The 12,323-nt window shown below is 40.0% G+C and overlaps 1 protein-coding gene across 8 annotated transcripts in view; it reads left to right on the top strand.

Annotated features, from left to right (window-relative positions):
• Nucleotides 1-12,323, top strand: part of PPFIBP1 (PPFIA binding protein 1) — a 101,299-nt gene that overhangs the window by 76,212 nt on the left and 12,764 nt on the right. For 4 of the 8 annotated variants that reach the window (XM_018083655.2, XM_018083657.2, XM_018083659.2 and 1 more), the window contains 10 exons: nucleotides 483-597; nucleotides 1,817-1,849; nucleotides 3,135-3,196; nucleotides 3,863-3,947; nucleotides 5,215-5,369; nucleotides 6,271-6,401; nucleotides 7,103-7,156; nucleotides 8,073-8,133; nucleotides 8,993-9,022; nucleotides 10,734-10,905. In XM_018083655.2, the coding sequence (XP_017939144.1) occupies nucleotides 483-597; nucleotides 1,817-1,849; nucleotides 3,135-3,196; nucleotides 3,863-3,947; nucleotides 5,215-5,369; nucleotides 6,271-6,401; nucleotides 7,103-7,156; nucleotides 8,073-8,133; nucleotides 8,993-9,022; nucleotides 10,734-10,905 (898 nt within the window). Of the gene's footprint in view, nucleotides 1-482; nucleotides 598-1,816; nucleotides 1,850-3,134; nucleotides 3,197-3,862; nucleotides 3,948-5,214; nucleotides 5,370-6,270; nucleotides 6,402-7,102; nucleotides 7,157-8,072; nucleotides 8,134-8,992; nucleotides 9,023-10,730; nucleotides 10,906-12,323 lie in introns of all 8 variants that reach the window. The other 4 variants (XM_018083656.2, XM_018083658.2, XM_018083661.2 and 1 more) reach the window with 2 other exon arrangements.

Here is a 12,323-nt window from a genome sequence, read left to right on the forward strand (position 1 = left end):
CTGCTTTCCAGTATGTGTGTCCATGTGCTTGGTGGTGTTGTGGTTGATTTTTCTTCCATAGAAGCAGTGGTTATTTCTGAAACTGTCCTCAGCCTGGTTGTTTGGCTTTGAACACGCAAAATGCCCTGTAAATACCAAAATAAATCTCTGGAGATTTTAACCTTTACCCTCATCATCTGCACTTTTTCTGTCTCTGCAAGGTTAAATAAATAAGAAAACTTTTTTTTTTAATCTTTACTATTTTTTCTTTAAATTTAGATGTAAAATCTCTTTACAATGAGACTGACAATTTCAGACCACTGGTTTTGCCCCCACAGGTCTGTTGTGATGTTCAGGGTCATTTTGGTGGGTGTAAATGTCAGGGGACCCTGGGTCGTTTCCATAGGCTGAGGATCTGCCCAATGTGCTTCCTAGAAGGGAATTTTGGAAACATCTCATGTGTGTGTGGAAGCTGTCTGTGAGTGACTCTGTGTCTGTTACAGGATGAACTCTCAGCTTTGAAAGACAAACTGGAGCAGAAGGAAGCCGAGGTAAAAAGGTTGCACGAAAAATTGGTTTGCAAGCTCAAAGGAGAAGGAATTGAAATCCTGGACAGAGGTAAGAGAAAAGAAGGCTCTGTCACCATGTCCTCCTCAGTCACCTCATCTGAGGTCGTGTCTCCATGAATGGTTGTACAGGAGAAAACTGATAAAAGCCTCAATTTTCTTAAGCTTTGTATTTATCTCTTGTAGTATATTTAGTGGGTGTTGACAATGCAGCTGCTGAAATTACTGTCAAAGCAAGTTCTTGATCAAATTTAAACTGGTCAAGAGATCCCTAGTTAGATCTTTGTGGCTTGTTTGAGGCCTAAAAAGATGCAATTTATATTGACCAAGAAAGATTTAAAAGAATTTCAACAAGTTCCCCAAAAGGTTGAAAAGGAAATTTTCCTGCCTGGGTATTTATGGGCTTTGTGCTACCTTTTTTTTATCTATGGAATAGCAAACTACAGACCAAAGTGTGATGTGGACCTACCTGTAAGTAGGTGAAATTGAGGATTGATTCTAGATTTGTGCACTGGTTAAGTCCAAATCTTAATTAGGCTTGAATTAGCACAAAAATTTTCCTTGCTAGGTAATTCTTTTATTTACTTGCAAAGAAGAAACTAAATTAGTATTTATTTAATTTTAGATTCAGGATTTATGTTACTTGAAACTAGAATTTTTTTGTTAAAGCCTCAGAAAAATTTTCCAGAGACTTTCTTAGCCCACTGCAATTTAAATTCTGAATATATCTCGCTGGTAATTATTGCTGATTTTAAGATCATGCTTTCAAAGTGTGTTTTATAGAAAACAAAGCCACAAGAGATTAGTCTCCTCCCCTGACCTGAGGAGGAAAAGGCTTTGTGTAGATTGTCACATTTTATTTAATAAAATGATCTGTTTTCAAAACCACTGGCTAAAATCACTAAAAGTGACCACAGTGAGCCATGATTCCATTTTTATTTAAGGACATTTAAATGCGAACAAGGTCTGATTTTATTGCATTCGTGACTACTTATATAGGGCTTTTTTTTCGTGGGGAGCTGCTTGAACTCCCACTACCCTCTGGTCCTCAACTTTAGTTTAGTTTTCAGTACAGCTCAGCAAAAGATCTTTTGCAATGATGACACATATTTTTTCTACCTTGGACCAATATTAAGAAGCATGGATTATCTGCCTCATTAGCTGAATAAAGTGAGGAATAGTTGACTCTTTTATTATCGGTGTTCTCTGAAAAGTTATTTAATATCATAACCTTCGTGCTAATTTCAAATCCAATGGGTTTTCCTGCACAGATGAAAATTGTAAAAAGAAGCTCAAAGATAAAAGTAAGGTTTCTGGTGTCTTTCCCCAAGCATTTGCATTCCAGAAGTGCTTTCCAGAATAGCTTCCTGCATGTGTTTGCAAAACTGCTTTAACAAACATGGTTAGGTTGCATCATCTATAACCCTTAGTTAGAGTAAAACTGGAGAATAAGAGTGGAGATATCACATTTAAAAACCAAAATTTTCTAAGAAAAGCCGATAGGCAAAGAAAGATTTGGTCTCAGGAAGACCCACAAAGCAGTTGCCTCTCAGTGAAATGCAGCTGCAATCCAGTAAACCAGATTTTCAGCCAGCAGAACTGAGGGAAAATCATTGGAACTGGCTCAGTTACTGGTTTAGTTTCTAAATGTCTTTCATCTGGAAAGCCATCCAGGCAGCTTGTTTTCTTCTTGCATTTCATTAAGGAGGAAAATGTTCTTCCTGCTCTGTTTGCTTTCCAAGAATTTTTGGGGAGTTAAAATAGTGTAAAAGGCTTTCTTGCCTGTGAGTTTGGTGAGAAGTTTACCTGTGTTTGTAGCAAAATTTAAAGCTCACTTCATTTACACAAGGTGGATTTTTAGGAGAAAGTGGAGATTATTTCTATTCTCTTTGGATTTCTAGTCCAGAACACCTCCAGAACATACATATTTCCATGTATTTATACTTCTTGGTAAATAAGGATTATAGATGAAGTGCTGTTGTCTGTATTAAGGACCTTGTCCAAGTCAGAATATATATTTATTCTAGCATGACTGCTCATCACAGCAAAGACTTGTTTTATTCCATTGTGCTGTCCTAATTTCTACATCCATACTGAATTAAGGCTGTAATTAAGCATCACTGCCCAGTGCTTCCTTCATCATATCTATTAATCCAGTTACTTTGGATAGTGGGTTTTTGAGATGCCATTTGGGGTGTTTGTTGACTGTTGTAATGAGGATGCATTTTATTGCACTCCAAATGGAGAATTTTTTATTTCAAACTTTTTGTTTTGTAATTATTTGGCTATTTGAAAGGTGAAGATAGTGAAAAGTCAAGTAGTAGTTATACTCTTGAGTTTTCAATTCTCTTAAATTCCTGAATTTAATAATTTCTTTGATAAAATTGTCAGTGAAGAGGTTTTGAAGAAAAGGGATTTCTTCTATATATTTCCATCTAACCCAGATTTTAAATGGCTTATGCTTTGTCTGTTAATTTGTAAGTTTACTTTCAGATATTACTGAATTGCTTCTAGGGTTTTTTTTGTTTTTTCTTATTTCCTCACAGTGTCTGGTTTAAATTGACTTGGAGAACTGTGTTGTGTTTTTAGATATAGAGGTACAGAAAATGAAGAAGGCGGTAGAATCTCTAATGGCAGCAAATGAAGAGAAGGTACAAAAGTCATTATTTTTTCAGTAATCATTCTTCAGATTGATTTATATCTCTAAGAAAACCTTCATGTATGAGCCTTTCACAATTCAATTAAAAACCAAGCTTCTAAAAATTGATGATTTTTTGTAGTCAGAAGCACAGCAGTGCTTTTAAGGGACTATAACTGAGCATTTATGAGCTCTGTGCATGTACAGAGGGTCCTTACAGAGTCCTTCACTGTTGAGTCATTGAATTCAGTGTGACTGCAATTTATACCGCGTTCTGAAAATGTAAAGAGCTCCATAAAAGTGCCATATTGCAGGTTGTGTTCTCGAAAGGGCTTTCTGTGAAGTAGGAATTGTTTTAAGGGATGGTTTTGTGCTTTCATATGCATGTACATTTTATAGGATGTTTTCTTTTGATCACCAAAGCCCTAAATCCTTTGTACATGGCCAATTTATTATACTCTACCTTTGACTTAACAAGGGAGCTTTCAAGGCCGGGACAATAATCAGGTGGTAGTTTTTGCTAAATACAGGTTTTGATACTACAAAACCTCCCAGCATTCTGAGTCCTGTCCCATCCACACTTCCCACTTCTTTTAGTCTCACAACCAGTTAAATTGAAGAATGTAGTTATTTGTATTTCTGGGGGAGGAAGCACAGTCACAACTTCCCTTTATTTTAGGATCGTAAGATCGAAGAGCTCCGGCAATCTCTGAACAGGTACAAGAAAGTTCAAGACATGGTGATACTGGCTCAAGGTAAAAAAGGTATTGTACAACCAAAAAAAATTAAACTCTGCCCTCATTTAAACTCCAGGTGCATTGTGGTAGGGAACTTAACTGGGAAACTGAAATGGTACCTGTAATTTATACCATAACATGGTCCATTCCATATGTTCTAAGACTGGTGGAGGTTTCCAGATCCAGCAGCTTCTGATCCCTTGAGGTGATAAGTGTTGAGCTGGTCAAAAGTTTGAGTTTGCCTGAGTTTGTTTAGGACAGACATGGGCTTGTGGCTTTTGTTGGCTGTGCAGGTGTTGGAGGTGGATCCATCCTCCATCTCCCTCTCCATCCTAGGAGAGGGATGCAGGAGCCTCCAGGGGTCCTTTCAGAGAGTAAGGATTGTCAAAAGCTGAGGAGCGAGGAAGCAAAGTATGTATTTTTGTGGGGCTGAGTGTTGGAGGGGTAGCAATTTTTGAACAGGTACTGTTTTTTCACACCTTCAAACACAGGAGGGTATTAGAACAGGCCTCGAGTCTCTGGGAACTGTGTTTTGGGGTCACTTCACAGAGCGTGAACAGAGATTTCTGGCAGTGAAAACTGGGTAAGAGAGGTTTTGGCTGTGAACAAACTTCGGCTTGTGTTTGCTTCAGGTCTTTGGCAACGAGTGTGAGATTTCTGCTAACTTTTTAGGAAGCCTTGGTTGTCTTTAACAACCAATCCAAGGCTTTGGCAGGACCAGGGCAGTTCAGGAGCAACGTTGGGAGCAGAGGATGCTGGATGGGCTTCAACATGAACGGAATGAGACACACTGAGTTTGTGGCAGGCTGCAAACACCATGTAGGCTGCTGCTAGCCCACTCTTGAGCAGTGGGTTGCATTTTTCCTATGGGTAACTTAGAGATAACACAGAGACAGCTTAAGTTGCAGGCAGACTTGACCTCCTGGTCTTTTCCTAGTGAATAAGAGAAAAGAAATATTTAGTATGAAATTCCAGAACATGGAGAGGAAATAACTACTCCAGTTTATTCAGCTTGTTGAAAGCAATCCCACTAAATGCCCTGAGGGCATTTGCTGGAGTTTTTGCTGTTGGTCTATGTTCCTCCCTCTGTTCCAACTCGTCTGTGTTGTGGTGGTTGGATTGGGAAGCTACACTGGCAATGACTTCCCTCCCTCTACTGTGGTCTGTCCTAAGAAAACCCAACAATCAAATCCTTCCATTTTTGACCCATAAATGAGAGCACCTTGCATGGGGCACAAGGGTCATCATGTATCCAGAAATAAAGCCAGCAATTTTCCATGTTCTCTCCCTTCAGGCAAGGAAAGTGACGGTGAAGACTTGAATTCAGGGTCTGTTTCCGCGGTTTTGCTGGACACACCAAGTCTGACTGACCCAGAGAAAAGCCCATCCCCAACCCCAGTGACAGCATCTCCAAACCACGATGAGTTTAATGTGAATATTCATGAAGAGGTGTCTTTTTTCCTTCCTCATTTAATGCCCTTGGTCCTGGAAAACCTTGTTTTTGCTGATTTCATACTGCAGATGCCAAAACTCAAGTTTCTGAAAATACTTCTTTTCTGGGTTGCACAGTTTGTAGTAATGTCTCATATACTTTTGGAGAATGTAGTTTTCTTGTGAAAGCTACTGAGGAGTTTGAATTAAATTTATTTTTCTTAATCATCAAATGGGATCGGTAGACAGCACATAGCTGTATTTGCCATGAGAATGGGTCTAAACTACTTTTCCTATCAAACATATAGAAATTAGTTTTCATATCAAACACAGCTATTTTAGGAGCTATATTTGGCAGGAACTTGAACGAAACAAGTAAATAAGCAGGACTTATTTAATATATCCTGTCATATTTATTACATTATTGCATCCATGATAAGTATGTTGTGGTCCAATATCTGATTTTTGCAAACAGATTTTCCAGTAATAAAACTACAGATCTCTTCTCTTAGAAGTCTGAGTCAGAGCAGGGTCTTGACTTACATGAATGCACTATGAAGAAAATTAAATTAAATTGAATGTTTAGCAGTTTTTTGGTATTCTCTGAGTGGCTGAGGACAAGTGTAAACCTGAAAAGTGAACTACCCTTCATGGTGTCTGTGATAGAGACAGATTTAGGAGGCAGCCTTGGGAGACTTGGGAGATTTTTGTCTGTGCTGTAGCTTATCTGTGCAGTGATTCGTGTTTTATCTTCAATGCCATCTTTCAAATAGTAAATCACTGTATTACAATAGAAAAAAACCTTTTGAAACCTTATTTCAGACCCTCCTTTTCACAGTTTATCTGTTACTCTTTTTTCATATATGACTCCTTCATTTCAGCTCAGAAGAGTGTAACACATATTCTTCATCCTTTTCAGAACTCCTTACAGATCCACACCAGTATTTTACAGATTTCAATCCCTTCTTTTTCATCAACATCCAAGAGCTCAGAAGCTGATGCAGAGAGAGTGAAAACACAACCTAGGCCAGATCCTGCAAGTGAAATGAGGTATTATTATGGTTTCCATGCATTTTTCAATTGTAAATCCAATATTCTGGGATGTTTAATGAGGTTAATAATCTGTAAGTGACTGAATTGTCAAGACATTAAGTCAGTTAAACAAGACTAGCATTCATCTGAGTAGCTGTAGCAAACTAAGCTAATGTTCATGAAGTGCAATGGTTAAATCCTTCTCGGTAAGCAAGGAGTGGCCTTCACCTTCCACTAGCATTTCTAATCCTGCACCCTCCTTGCCCTGAGAGGAGATGGAAAAGCACCCCAGACTCACACCTACACAAGGGCTGTGCTTGTGTTTTTCTACTGGCTCCAAATCCCTGGCTTTATATAAAGGAGTATCAAACACTAAGAACCCAGAGGCAGGAAAATCTTATTGACTTTAAACAATCATCAATCTTAGTGTGAAAAATCAGTGCAAGCTCAAGTTGATGTGGGATTTTTCCATTCCAGTCAAGGAAAGCATCCTGTCCAGAAGACCAGCTTGGCTTTGTTTCTGCTGTGCCTCATGCAGCTTGTCTTTATCTTGAGCTCACCTTTGTCCTTTATCTTTCACAAGACTTTCCACCCTGAGGGGAATATTTGCCATGTGTTAGTATCATAAGAGCTGAAGTGAAAGCACAATTAAAGCAGTCTGAAATGATGGGATTTCTGTCCAGCAAAATATTTTTTCTGTATCTTCTTTGTTTTTACAGTGAAGGAAGATCAGCAGGTTCCTCCCCAGAAACTCATCTGTGTGATAGTCCAGTGTAAGTACCATAATCAAAACTGTTTAGGAGACATATATTTATATATGATTGTCAACTTGAAAACCCCAACACCCCCCCATATTTTACACACACATATAAACACATCAGCTAATTCCAGCAAAGATGGGATTTAGTGATGGTGGGTTTCTGAGCTTTCTTGATCATTACTTTCCAGTGCTTTGTCTGTGCACAGTTACTTTCTGTTACATCGGTGTAGACTGTCAGTATACTCTGAAATTTATAGTTTTCCACAGTACACACACATTTGATTTGCTTTTTTCTTTTGATAGTGGGGGAAGGGTGATGAGTGGATTAGAATGAGAAAATAAAAGCCCAATTCTGCTCCCCTTATGTTGGTGTAAATATAGGTAACTTTATAAAATTCAGTGTTTCTCCGAATTTATTTGTGGTTATGAGAAAAACTTTAATGGTAATTTTCTTTTCAACCAGACTTGAGCGTTCTAGACTGTAAATCCCACCAGAAATTGTGGGATATCTGCTCCTAAATGGAAAATAGAACCGAAGTTAAAATACTAAAACACTCATACTTGGCTTCTCTAAGTATTAAATTAGTCAAAAGGCAGTTGCTAAAAATACTGTTTTTCATAGCTTTTGTTTGTATCAATTCCTTTGCCTGTGTAACTTCTGCTTGTGCTTCTGAAAATATGATGTTAAATAAGAAGCCAGCAAAATCCAAAGGTGGGCATTGTGTCACTGAAGCATCAGCAGCAGTAATTATGGTGTAATTAAATTTTGTGGTCTTTGATTACTGCATTGATTGTCTTATTTCAAAGCATCATTGGTTTTAGTGTATCTCACCATGTTTACAGTGCTTTCTTTAAAGCTGGTTCCTGTGTCTCAATCTTAGCAAATTTAATTTCAATAACTTAACTTTGTTTTTATGTCGTTGTCCCAGAACTTCCTCGCTGCAGAAGTCCAGCAGTCTGAGCAGTTTGAGGAAAGAGCCATCCGAAGTGGTAGGTTTGGCCTCCTCCCTCCCATCCCCTTAGGAATAGGACTGACATCTCTTTTGTGGCAGTGACCCCATGGATGCTCTGTTGCCACCTTCTGGGAAATCCTGAGTCAGAGCAGAGGTCGTCATGTGTTAGCAATGGTCACATACATGTGACATCTTCCAGAAGAAAATAAGTCCCACTACCCCTTCCTACTTGAATAATTTTTGAAGACCATGTATTTAATGCATTATAAAATCCAGTCTGGGCTGACTATGTTTTAGGTGGTCAGGAACAAAAATATTGAGCCATTATATGTCTAGCAATAGCTTCAGTTTAGGTTTCTCTAAGTGACCAAAAGCAACAAACCTCCAGCAATGCCATCAAATCAGGGTGATTCATGTGCTCTTTTGTGACAGCCTGGACTCCTAGAGAGAGAAGCTCCTGAATTCCCTGACACCTCCTGTGTCTGACAGCATAGGAGGGGTGTTGACAGGAATGAAAATGTAACCAGGATTTTATGATGAGAGCTGGAGTTTATGGGTTGGAGGCTTTTGGTTCTTTGCTTGGACAGCCAAGGAGTAGAGGATGTGGATGTTTCTACCCTGTCTGATTCCTCTTTGGGTCCTCTCAGACTTAACATTCTGCATATCCCTAATTATGTGCACAGCTAATCCTTCACAAAGTAAACCAAAGCAACTTCCATGTCAGCTCACTGACCTCAAAGAAATCCTTTAATCTGTGTGAAATACAGCTCCGAAGAGATTTATTTTTGGGGAAAAAATGTGCAGGGAAGGGTATTTCATTTCAGAATTTAACTCATAATGAATGCTGGCTGTAAACCATGGCATTTTAAATGTCTGTCTTAATCTTTCCCAAACAGGACAGAGACCCTGCCCAGAAGCCAACAGAGGTAACGTGTGTGTGTCTTTACATGGAGGAACAGGGGCAGTGAGTGGGTGGTGAAAGACTCCGTGATGTGAAATGACCACACACAGTTCCAGAGGGGGAATATGCTGCAGAAAAGATAGTGTGGAGTCTCTTGAGTGTCATCATCACCTCAGTGTCAGTGCTTAATGTCTCACCCTTGCCTCCTCACACATGGATTATCTTCCAGTCTGTTTGAGCTTAAGGTTGCCCTCCAAGCTAATGTTTCCCCCACATATTCCACCACTAGATAATTAACAAAGCTAACCATTAAGTATTTTACTGACTCTGTAATTACCTTTGATTAGTGTATCTTTAAAACCCTTTGGATTTCCCAGTTGTTTCTGTGAGTAGGAAACTATGTTTCCGAAAAGACTGTCCTTGCAGAACAGTTACCCCATATGGCCACAGCCTGCATTTGTTACCTATAGAAAGACCTGAGCAAGGATGACAGACCTCAGATACCACTTGTGGGGTGAATGCTGCATTGATTCAGCAAAAGCCAAAGGATTGTATTTGGATTGTGAATGGGTTTTCTTCCTTCTTCTTTTTTAAAGCAACTGAAACAGCCAGCAAAGTTAAACTACTGCTTTAAATTGGTTAACTGGAGTGTCTGCTGTCTCTCCTGGTATTTATTCTCCATGCTTGATACATAATTTCCTCTCAGTTTTGGCAGGAGACATCATCAATTCATCCATTAATTCAGCAATTGCAGAGCAGTGATGGAAAGAGCTCTGACACTTGGCAGAGAACTGATATACCACAAGTGTCTTGTCTCTCTGCTTCCCACTGCCCCTGCAGCTTCCAAAGGGGGAGGCAGAAATCCTGGAGAGCTGGAAAAGTTCAAAGCCTTCCAGGACTGTATTTTACCTTTTCTATACCTTTGAGCCAAGCTTGCAGAAAGTGAGGAACACCTTAAAGAAGACAGGTTACTCTTAGCAGGTAGTGATAGTAATCCTGGGTCCTGAACATGTGTCATGGTTAAACTCCAACTGAAAACAAAGTACCAGGCAGCTGCTCCTCACTTCCCACTCCATGCCCTCTCTGCCCTGGTTGGGATGGGGAGGAGAATCAGGAGAAAAAAAGGAAAATTCATGGGTTGAGATAAGAACAGTTTAATAATTGAAACAAAGTAAAGTAATATAATAATAACAGTAATAAAAGGGAGAGAAAGAGAGAGAGAGACAAATGATGCACAATGCTGTTGTTCATCTCCTGAGCTACGATGGGCTCCCCTTCCAAGTAACTCCCCCAATTTATATACTGGGCATGGTGTTCCATGGCATGGAATGTCCCTTTGGCCAGCTTGGCCATGGATATCCCTTTGGCCATGCTCCCTCACAGTTTCTTGTGCATTTCCTCACTGGCAGAACCTGGAAAACTGAAAATTCCTTGACTCAGCAACAATCCCCTGCTCAGCAACAACCAAAACATCCATGTGTTACCAACACTGTTTTCATCTTGAATCCAAAACACAGCTACTAGGAAAAAATGAGCTCTATCCCAGCTGAAACCAGGACGACGTATTCAAATGAAGATCTCGTTTATGTTTTTCTTTGCAGATTTTACATTTTTTTCTTGTAGTAACACATGAGAGGGACTTCCCAGGTTTTCTGTCAGCGGTCACTGTGCAGTCCCTCTCAAAAGGCCTTTTGCAATTCCCTTATATTAAATCTTTATTTCCCTAACTTAAGCAGGTTAAACCTCCTGTGGAAGGTCATAGTTTTGCAACCCTGCCCCCAAAGTCTCCCTTTCATGGTGGCACGGCAGACGAGGACAGTTTTGGTACCCGCAAGGCCAGATCCTCCTTCGGCCGAGGCTTTTTCAAGATAAAGAACAACAAGAGGACTGCAAGTGCCCCCAATCTGGGTAGGTACCATGCATCTGCATGCAGACTCTGTGCATTTTGAAGGGCCTTAGCAACACCTGTAGCTTTCTTAAAAAGCAGGAAGGCCAGCCTTAGTCTCACTGTGACTTTGTGGCATTTTTCTCAGTAGGATGTTTAGGAAGTATCAAACAACAAGAAAAAAAAGCACTGATGTGATGAAGTGTTTCATCTGGTTCAACTTCTGCTGTGATGTTTCCCCTGGGACCTTGCAGGGGGTTGCTGCTGTTTTGAAATACTGGCTGTCTGCCAGTAGTTCACACAGGGAATTTATGGTTTTTTTTCTCCTCTAGCTCCATCCTCAGTTTATCTTTCATAAGATATTTCATATGTGCAGAAATGGAGCAGCAACACTTAGTCTTCCCCTTTATTTTATTTGTATTTAAACAGCTTTGCAAAAGGGATGGTGACAACAGGAACAGGATTGGCAAGTCATTCAAGCTTAGGTAAATTTTTGAGCTATAATGGAGGAGAGTTGTTTTGGTGTTGTTATTTGGTGACATTTGCATATGACAAAGAAATAAAATGTTCTGCTTAATGCAGAAGTTTTTGTTGCCATCACCTGAAATCCTCCTTACATTTACTGCTCTGCTGTAGCAGTCCTTCCTTTAACACTGCTGATGCTTTTGAGAATGCACGCAGGATCACTCTTGAGGAGAAAAGAAATGCAGAAAGAATCGTGCCTCGCAGAATATATCTCTTAAGGAGTCTTTCTGCTGTGCCTTTTGCAACCGGACTTGTCTATCTTGTATTGGCCTTTTTAGCCACCACCGCGCTTGTAACAAACGTGGGTAGAGCCCTTCCCAAATCTTTGTTCGCGAAGCCCAGCCATGATGTAGCAGTCCTTCCACTGTTGTGATGAAAGCATCCATGAGTCTTGGCATTCAATCTACTGCCAGTCACCTAAAGTTTTAGTTTCTCTCTTGCACCAAATTTAGGGATTTAGCGCTCTCTTTCAGAAACCTGAAGGGGGATAGCTTCTGCTTGTTGAGCAGAAGTGTCTCCTGTTCTTACTTATCCCCAAGACAATTTTAGACTTTTGTTCAAAGCAAGTAACATACCCACACATTGATCATACATTGCCCATATTTTCCTGTGACACACAGCCTGGGAACTTGCTAGCTCCCAGTCTGTTCTGAGGGTTAGACTCTTTGCTTTGGTTTATTTAATGTGTGCTTTTGTGAGATCACCTGTTTCATCCTGGAATCAATGTGTCTAACAAAGCGGAGCGCTTGCGGCTGTCGTAAAGGATTGGAAGATGGGTCATGTAAATCAGGGCCCTGTGAATTTGCGTAAGTTATTTATGTTATCCAGGTCTCAGTGCTTCCATCAGCTGCTGTCCAGATATTTGCCACTGCACAGGAGTCACACTCAGCCCTGAGTGTGTCCTGAAGCAGGTGAC

The sequence above is a fragment of the Manacus vitellinus genome, unplaced genomic scaffold (assembly GCF_001715985.3).
Source record: "Manacus vitellinus isolate BGI_N305 unplaced genomic scaffold, ASM171598v3 scaffold_66_pilon, whole genome shotgun sequence".
Taxonomy (NCBI): Eukaryota; Metazoa; Chordata; class Aves; order Passeriformes; family Pipridae; genus Manacus; species Manacus vitellinus.